The sequence below is a fragment of the Gekko japonicus genome, unplaced genomic scaffold, assembly GCF_001447785.1.
Source record: "Gekko japonicus isolate JY-2015 unplaced genomic scaffold, Gekko_japonicus_V1.1 scaffold6588, whole genome shotgun sequence".
Taxonomy (NCBI): domain Eukaryota; kingdom Metazoa; phylum Chordata; class Lepidosauria; order Squamata; family Gekkonidae; genus Gekko; species Gekko japonicus.
This window is the reverse complement of record NW_015160418.1, coordinates 14,320-24,239: the sequence shown is the minus strand read 5'-3', so window position 1 is coordinate 24,239 and position 9,920 is coordinate 14,320. Positions and strand designations below refer to the sequence as shown.

The 9,920-nt window shown below is 48.6% G+C and overlaps 1 protein-coding gene across 1 annotated transcript; it reads right to left on the bottom strand.

Moving 5' to 3' along the window:
* Positions 1 to 314: 314 nt before the first annotated feature.
* On the bottom strand, positions 315 to 4,477 carry LOC107116100 (lipid phosphate phosphohydrolase 3-like; the record flags this gene model as incomplete). Its single annotated transcript, XM_015417968.1, has 3 exons — positions 315 to 372; positions 2,187 to 2,467; positions 4,320 to 4,477. Coding segments are annotated over 3 exons (497 nt in total), but the record flags the coding sequence as incomplete, so codon positions are not given.
* Positions 4,478 to 9,920: the final 5,443 nt, after the last annotated feature.

Here is a 9,920-nt window from a genome sequence, read left to right as displayed (position 1 = left end):
GACGTATGAATGAAGCAGCTGCCCACCCTAAAGCAGGGGGGAACTTTGTAAACAGCTGTGCGAATGTCGGGGATTTGCACGGTGAATATGGCTGGAACCTCGTAGGGAGTAGATCCCTCACATGGGAAGTCTACTGGTGTGGATCAGGTCTTCCTTTATTCCCTGCAGCTTACGAGAGCACCAGAAGCATGACCAGAAAGACCCCTCTACTACTACTACTACTACTACTACTACCTATTCATAGTACTACTTACTAGTAGTAGTACAAGTTCCACCATCACTCCCAATAAATTATAATTTGCCCAGGGACTTACCACCAGGTACATCATGGAATACATGGCAAAGGAGGCATGACCCGAGTAGAATGACTTTCTGGAAGAGAAAAAAAAATTGGTTACTTTCAACAAGATGGTAGGACGCGTGCTCTGTGACTGCACCAGAAAGTTCTGCTCGCTGGCCCTGACAAGGCTCGATAATTTTTGGCAGCCAGTGAAAGGCCTCAATGTCACTACCAAGATTAATTTAAAAAATTCTGTGTCTTCTTTAGAAGTCTGGTTGACCCCTGCAGCCGATTAGTCAAGTACATTTTTTCTTTGGGTGAGGCCTTTGAAGCATTTGGTGCAATACGAGTGCTAAACGAAAGTGCATTATTTAGAAACTGGGCTGTCAAATTTCCTGCCCACTCTGCCGAGGCCCACAACGTGCCTCTGAACCCTTCCTCTTTGTTTCCTCTAAGAGCCCAAGCAGGGGAGGCCCAAGGCATTTGGACCAGCACAGAGACGTATTCTGCACCAGGAATGACGTATAAGTCAAAAATCAGAACCTATGCAATATTGAGACAGCAGTTCATTTGGGCATTTTAAGACATTGCTTTATCTTTGTGAACTGCACAAGGCATTGCTGAATGGAAAAGCAGCACAGACATTTTCTTACTACTACTAGTACTTACTACTAGTATGAAGTGTAAACAGTAAGTATGAATGGTCATCTTTGTGAACTGCAAAAGGCTTTGATGAATGGAAAGGCAACATATTCTCTTACTACCAGCACTACCTACTACTAGCATGAATAGCAAGCATGAACAGGAAGCACTACTACTAGTACTACCACTAGTAGTACACACTATTAATGCTTGCTTATAGTAGTATTTACTACTACTAGCAGTGTTCCCTCTAAGCTGAGTTAGTGTGAGCTAGCTCACAGAATTTTAGCCTCCAGCTCACAGATTTTTGTCTTAGCTCAGGGAGGAACGGTTCCAGAGCAAGCTAATTTATGCAGTACCCAAATCATCTGCTCACAACTTTAATGCCAGCAGCTCACAAAGTAGAATTTTTGCTCACAAGACTCCACAGCTTAGAGGGAACATTGACTACTAGTAGTAGTTCCACCATCACTCCCAATAAATAACAATAATACAGGAAATTTTATCCTGACCACAGAATTTCTGACTAGTAGTACTTACTACTAGTATGAAGTGTGAATAGTAAATATGAATAGTAATCTTTGTGAACCGCAAAGGGCGTTGATGAATGGAAAGGCAGCATATTTCCTTACTACCAGCACTACCTACTACTAGCACGAATAGCAAGCATGAACAGTAAGCACAACTAGCAGTACGACCACTAGTAGCACGTACTATTCATGCTTGCTTATAGTAGTACTTACTACTAGTAGTAGAAGTTCCACCATAACTCCCAATAAATAACAATACAGGAAATTTTATCCTGACCACAGAATTTCTGACTAGTAATACTTACTACTAGTATGAATAGTAAATATGAATAGTAATCTTTGTGAACCGCAAAGGGATTTGATGAATGGAAAGGCAGCATATTTCCTTACTACCAGCACTACCTACTACTAGCATGAATAGCAAGCATGAACAGTAAGCACAACTAGTAGTACTACCACTAGTAGCACGTACTATTCATGCTTGCTTATGGTAGTACATACTACTACTACTAGTAGTTCCACCATCACTCCCAATAAATAACAATAATACAGGAAATTTTATCCTGACCACAGAATTTCTGACAAGAAGCCTCACGTCAGTACAGGGTAAATTAAAAAAATATATATCACATCAGGTTTCTGTACATGGGATCTCTAGGGTGCTTTTTGGTTGTGTGCCTTGGCCAGCAAGTACGCTCCCCACTCTTCTTGGGCCACTGTTCCCCAGTCCACACCTTGCCTCCTTCTCCTCGGAGACGCCGCCGGTGCAGCTGTACTCCTCCACGTATCCCGCAGAGCAGTCAATGTGAGTGAAGTTTGGCCGACACACGGCCAGGAAATGTGGGCGGAGGCGGCCCACGGCCACCTTGGCCATGTTGGTGAGCGACTGGCCCACCGTGCAGCCGAAGAGGAAGGCCCCGATCTCCTTGTAGAGCGCCACCACGTAAGGGTTGCGGACGACGGCGTGCGAACTGTGGGGGAAGGTGTGCACGTGGTAGCTTTCGCCCAGGGTGATCTACGGTGGAAGAAAGAACAGAGGGGCGGATTACGAGCTATTCGTGCACCGGGGAACATTTCGCACCACCCGACAGACAAGGGTTTACGTGAGCCAAGGAGAACCAAGGAAAGCGTGGCTTAGTCTAGCCGGCGAATACAGCAAACTCTCTGTTTATGGATCAGCCAGGGTACGTGGGGGGAAGGGAACGCCCCACTCAGAAAAAGAGTTTGCCACAGAGTGAGGAGATTTCGGTTTGAGGAGAGAAAGCGTAAGAGAGAGGGATGTGTGTGGTAGGGAGACAGACGAGGCCTCCGGTTGAGAACGGTCTCGGGGTAGGGGGAGCAGAGTTGGCCCAAGAACTCACTGGGGGGGGGGTGTCTCAGACCTTTGGAAGCGGGCTCCACTTGCTCCACACACCACTTTCCCCCTCCCCGAAAGAAAAAGAGGAGGAGCAGGAGGAAGAAGAAGAAGAAGAGGAGATTGGATTTCTACCCAGCCCTTCACTTGGTGTCTCAGAGCGGCCTACAATCTCCTTTCCCTTCCCCTCCCCACAACAGACACCCTGTGAGTTAGGCGGGGCTGAGAGAGCTCTTTCGAGGACTGCCCTTTCAAGGACAGCTCTGAGAGATCTTGTGACTGACCCAAGGTCACCCAGCTGGCTGCAGGTGGAGGAGCAGGGACTCAAACCTAGTCCTCCAGATCAGAGTCCGCTGCTCATCACCACCATACCACAGTTCGCATCAGTTAGCACTGGATAAAATAACGGGGTGGATCCAGAAAGCAATCAGTGGATGTTTTCCATATACACTTTATTTTGCATTTTTAGTGTATATAAATGGACAGCACTACTGAGCAACAGGTTGTGCCCCGTGGCCATTTTGCAGGCTGGGCAGAGGAAAAGCTAGATTCTGGCTCCTGCCTAGGTTGCCAACTCCAGGCTGGGGGAATTCCTGGAGATTTGGGAATGGAGCCAGGGGAGGGAAAAGAACTTGGTGAGGTATAACACTACAGAGTCCACCCTCCAAAGCTGCCATCTCCTCCAGGGGAACTAATCTGTGTCATCCGGGGATGAGTTGTTATTCTGGGAGCTCTCCAGGCCCCATCTAGAGGCTGACAACCCCACATCCTGCCCCCAAGTCTGAGAATCACAGCAGTCAAGCAGGACAGGGGGAGAATTGGGCCATAGATTCAATCAGGCCCGTAGCTACGGTGGGACTTTCAGGGGGCTGTGGCCCCTTTCTTAAGGCCATAGCCCCACAAGAATTTTTCCTGTAAATGCCTTTTTCAATCATTTTAAAACATTTTTTTAAAAAGGCGTGCACTTCTTTAAGCAGAGTGGGGTACAGCAGTTGACTAATTCCTGCACTGAGCAAGGGGGTTGGAGTAGGTGACCTCTAGGATCCCTTCTAACCCTGGGTCAAGTAACTGAGCTCCTTTAAGAGAATTTTTCTGCCTAAGTGTTCGCTTGCTTGATTATAGAAGTCATCTCCCCTATTGGCTGCCTTGCTCTCAGAACTGTTGCTCAGGCTGGCATAAGTGATTAACTTGCAGCAGCTGTGTACTGTCATGTAAAGTGGTCCACAGCTTGCAATGTAGAGATCTCTCCTGGTCACAGCTTTCTGTTGACTAAATGGCTTTTCTTTCCGCATGGAGAACTTCACCCCCACCAGGAAAAGAAATCTGCCCCACAAGCCACAAAACCCCAGCTGCTCTTCACTGGGAGTCCGGCAAGCATGCTTTCTCTCTCTGAACGTTATCCAAAAGCGTGTGTACCTTCCAGAAGTAGGGTGCGCTATGCCCAAGGGCTAAAGAACTAGCTAGTGTTGTGTGTGTGTCCCCCCCCCCGTCCTGTCTTTAGCAAGGGACTCACCGCTAGAGAGGTGATGAGGATCCCCACGGAGATGAGGACGGAGTCGCTGACGGTCTCCGAGTGCCGTAGCGGGTAGCTGATGCTGCTGTCGTTGCAGAAGAAGCCGTGGCGCACGGGGGTGACCAGGCCGACCTCACAGAGGAAGAAGGGAACGGAGGCTGCGGCGAGAGTACAGGGGGAGGGAGAGAGAGAGAGGGAGACCCGTCAACACGGAGCAGGTGTCAGGGCACTGTGCTCAGGAGGATAAAATGAAAAGCAAATCACCTGGAGATCTGCATCTGAAAGAAAAACCTATATCGATTCAGGTGGGTCGCCATCAGGGGTCATTTCCTGCGGGAGCGCACAAGAGCGGAGCTCCGGCAGTAAAGAGCCCAGGGGGCAGGCACATGCAACAAGCCCCACCCCCTGCTCAAAGCAGCCCTCAGTCAGAGCAAGAAGCAGCCAGGTAAGTTGCAGAGGCCCCCCCGCCCCTCCCTCCAAAACAGTCCAGTGGCACCTTTAAGACCAAGTTTTATTCAGGTACAAGCTCTCCCTCCTCTGCAAGGACAGATCTGCATGTCCCCCCCTCCATAGCTAGCAATCCAAAACAGTCCAGTGGCACCTTTAAGACCAAGTTTTATTCAGGTACAAGCTCTCCCTCCTCTGCAAGGACAGATCTGCACGTCCCCCCGTGCATGCATGATGATACAATGAAATGGAAATTACCAGTCCGTACACATAGGTGAGTTCACTCTCTACCCATAAGTATGGGCAGGTAATTTCCATTTCATTGCCTCTGAAGGAGCATGTGTGCACACAAAAGCTTGAATAAACCTTTGCTGGTCTTCAAGGTGCCCCCAGAATCAAACTTGGTTCTGCTACATCAGACCAACATGGCTGCCCCACCTGCATCAACACAAAATGGTTGTTTGCTTACTTCTTTTATACCCCACCATTCTCCCCAGTGGGAACCCAAAATGGCTTCTCTTCCTCTCCACTTTGTCCTCACAACAACCCTGTGTGGTAGGCTTGGCTGAGAGAGAATGCCTCTTTTTCTACAAAATGACCCCGGGTCGCCATGTTGGTCTGAAGCAAAGGCACACCCTTAATTTCCCCCTCCCCGATATTTTTGCATTTGTGTGTGTGCGCCCATGCCCGGAAGTCATGGCGACCTCTGGCGCACGGAGGACGTTCAGAGAAGTGGCTTGATAGCCTGCCTCTGCCTCTTGGCCCTGATATTCCTTTTTTTTAAAATCATTTTTTATTTTATAAAAGGCAAACAAAGCATATAAACATGCAAACATAAAATCGGGGATTTCGTTTACAGCACTGTTTTACCTAGTTCGAACGTTTAGGCGGCTGGTTCCCATCCTTGAACGCGACGACTTGGCAACGGTGATCCATACGGTAGTCACCTCGAGGTTGGACTACTGTAATGCTCTCTACATGGGGCTGCCCTTATTGCAGATTCGGAAGCTACAGCTGGTGCAAAATACAGCAGCCAGGCTTCTAATGGGCCTCCCAACGCGGGAGCACATCCAGCCTGTGCCGAAGACACTGCACTGGCTACCGATAGCATACCGAATTCGCTTTAAGGTGCTGGTTCTTACCTTTAAAGCCCTTTATGGTCAGGGAACTACATACCTCAGGGACCGCCTTTCCCCACATGTTCCCCAGAGAACATTGCGATCAGGGTCTCAACATCGACTCACCCTTCCCAGACCAAAGGACGCCAGGCTAGCTATGACCAGGGCCAGGGGCTTCTCGGTGGTGGCTCCGCTCTGGTGGTATGAGCTCCCGGTGGAGATCATGGCCCTGTGGGACCTTATGCAGTTCCACGGGGCCTGCAAGACAGAGCTCTTCCGCCAGGCGTTCAACAGGGAACCGCCCCGGGGGAGAATGCCCTGTCCTCTGAAGTTCTTAAAGCAGCCGGAGCCACCCGTACATTATTAGATCGGGATGGACCACTAGGACGGCACGGAAGTCTGAGCGCCATCTCAGACGTAATGTTATATTGTTATCTGTTTAATGGTCATTTGGATTATTACTATTAGCACCTTTTAATGTTATAACTGTTATATGGTTTTATGATTATTATACTATTTATTGTTGTTTTTATGCTGTTGTAAGCTGCTCTGAGCCGGCCATGGCTGGGAGAGCAGGGTATATATGTAATCAACAACAACAACAACAATAATAGTTGGTAATCTCATACACTGTCCAATTAGACTTTTTACATTTTCCCACCTTGTACTTTTTATACATAACTCTTGCATATAGTTAAATATCTAGTTCCTCTTTTCTTCTGTTTCGGTTCTATGTCCATAAAGTTTATGTATTATCCTTTTCCATCCATTAGTCATGCCGGCCACATGGCCACTGAAACGTCTTCGGACAGCACTGGCTCTTCCGCTTTGGTAATCTCATGAGCACCGCAACCCTAGATTCGACTGGGTTTCGAGCAAGGGAACCTTTACCTTTTACTTGCATATAGTTAAATATCTAGTTCCTCTTTTCTTCTGTTTCAGTTCTATGTCCATAAAGTTTATGTATTATCCTTTTCCATCCATTTATAAAATCCTGACCGTGTATTCTCGAAGCTTCCTTTACTTATGTCCTTATGTCCACCAGTTTGCAGTTGTGGTTAAGTGCGCCGACTCTAATCTGGGAGGACCGGGTTTGATTCCCCACTCCTCCACTTGCAGCTGCTGGACGACCTTGGGCAAGCCCTAGTTCTGACAAGAGCTGTTCTTAAAAAAGAGCAGTTTCTGTCAAGAGCTCTCTCAACCCCACCTGCCTCACAGGGTGTCTGTGGTGGGGAGGGGAAGGGAAGCCGCTCTGAGACACCTTTCGGTAGTGAAGGGCGGAGTATGATTCCAATCTCTTCTTCTTCTCTCTCAAAACTGAAGTTCAATCGTCCATCTCTGCTGTTTCAAGTATTTTAAGCGGCCCTGGCATTCTCTGGAGGTCTCTCATCCAACTACTTGGCAGGGTCGGCCTTGCTTAGCTTTCGAGAGTGGACGAGATCGAGCTTCACTGTCCTATCCAGGTCAGGGCCGGTGGCGTCTTTAAGACCAACGAAGTCTAATTCTGGGTATCAGCTTTCGTGTGTGCAAAAGCTGATACCCATAATTAAACTTTGTTGGTCCTGAAGGTGCCACTGGGACTGAAACTTTGTTCAGTCACCTGGATCGAGAAGAAGAAGTAGTGATTGGATTTATACCCCGCCTTTCACGACCCAAAGTTCCCAGAGCGACTTACAGTCTCCTTTCCCTTCCCCTCCCCACAACAGACACCCTGTGAGGGAGGTGGAGCTGAGAGAACTCTGACACAAACTGCTCTTTTTCAAGGACACCTCTGACAGAACTATGGCTTGCCTAGAGATGTGAAGGCCCGGAAAAAAACCAGAAAAATTTGGGGGAAAACCATTTCCCCCCGTTTTTTTTTCCTGAAGCCTTTTTGTTTTTTCCAAAAAAGTGGAAAAATTGAAAAAAGAAAAGGGGAAAAAATTGATTATGGAACATTTTATTTTAACACGATGAATAAAATATTTTAAGACAAGGTGTTCAAATATTTTCCAAATCATTTCTAATATATATATATGGTATCAGACTGATCTAATTTCTGTGCACTGAGGACAAGCAAGACCTAGGTTACAAACTGAATTCTCCAATACAAGAACAAGATGCATTTCTTCCTTTAGGAGGTGCTAATGTCACAAGGAAAGAAAAAGGTTTCAGTTTTGTTTTTACATGCGGGTGGGTATTCTGTTTGTAATAATTGTTTGGATACACTATATTTTTAATATGCTAGTTGTGATAATTTCATGGCAAGTGGAGGAGTGGGGAATCAAACCCGGTTCTCTCAGATTAGGGTCCGCGCACTTAACTACGACACCAAACTCGCAAGTCCCCGTATTCTACCCCACTCTCCTGTGACCGAGAGGGGACAACAGCAGCTCCATTAATTCTTTTTTTCCTCTTTTCACTTATACGTGCTTCTGGCACCTCAAGCTGAAGCCCAGAATACCCAGTACAGAAAAGCAGCCACACATTTTCAGCGCCGTTTCCACAGTCCCATGGCTTTGTTTTCCAGGAAAGCCGAGCCCTTCAGGATGCTGAACTCTGCCCCAGAGACCAAATTCAGCACAGGGCCTGAAATGTGACCTCCCCGGCATCGTTCAGCGAGTTGGCTTCTGGCCTCCACTGTGTTGTGGAACGGAGCAATGAAGTTTCCATGTACAGTCCGGACACTGCCAGGACACACGGAGTGGCTATAAAGGCCTGTCCAATGGCAGGCCCGCTCATGCACAGTCCCCATGGGTGCCTGCACAGAAGATATTCGATGAACAACAGTTACAGGCGAGTGTGACTTTGTTTTTTCTGTCAAAATATATCGCCACTTTCCATAGCTGAGAGGCAGCTACTATTTTCAGCAGTGCTGTATAAAACAGTTTTATAGAAGGAGGAGGAGAAGGAGGAGGATGAGAAGAAGAAGAAGAAGAAGAGATTGGATTTATACCCCGCCCTTCACTACCCAAAGGTGTCTCAGAGCGGCTCACAAACTCCTCTCCCTTCCCCTCCCCACAACAGACACCCTGTGAGGTAGGCGGGGCTGAGAGAGCTCTTGACAGAAACTGCTCGTTTTTCAAGAACAGCTCTTATCAGAACTACGGCTTGCCCAAGGTCATCCAGCAGCTGCGAGTGGAGGAGCGGGGAATCAAACCCGGCTCTCCCAGATTAGAGTCCGCGCACTTCACCACGACACCAAACTGGCTCTACACCAAACTGGCGGAAGAACCGAGTGAGAGGGTCACAAACACGTAAATGCCAAAGTCCTTGGAGGAGTGTGGGCATCTCCCTTACCCATCACGGGGCACTGTAACCTAGTCCGGGATGCACAAACAGCCGGGCACAGGAGCCGCCAAGGCGAAGAATGCCGGGAGCTCAGACAATCAGGGTTTCTATGTCAACCATCTAAGCCTGGCAGGGACAGCTGGGCTAGGCACACACACGTCCCCGCCGGCTTTGGAACCAGCCTCTCTCTCAGGCTTTTTATTTTTGTTTTCTTGGGAGAAGGCTCCAGTTTTCCACTGGAATGCAGCCTCCCTGCCCTCCCCAGAAGCCGTTGGGCGGTATATGTCGAGGCGCCCACGACGGCACTACAAGGGAGAGCCAGTGTGGTGGAGCGGTTAAGAGTGTCGGGACTAATATCTGGAAGACCTGGGTTCAAATCCCCACTTGTGGCATGGAAGCTCGCTGGGTGACCTTGAGCCACTCACATGTTCTCCACCTGACGTACCTCACAGGGCTGTTGTCAGGATAAATGGGAGGAGAGGAGGAGGATGGAAGCCGCTTTGGGTCCCCTTTGGGGAGAAAGACGGGAAACGAAGGAAGGAAGGAACGAACGAAGGAGGGAGGGAGGGAGGGAGGGAGGGAGGGAGGGAGGGAGGGAGGGAGGGAGGGAGGGAGGGAGGGAGGGAGGGAGGGAGGGAGGGAGGGAGGGAGGGAGGGAGGGGAGAGAAGGAAAGGAAGGAAGGAAGGAAGGAGAGAGAGAAAGAAGGGAAGGAAGGAGAGAGGGAAGGAAGGAAGAAAGGAAGGAAGGAGAGAGAGGGAAGGAAGG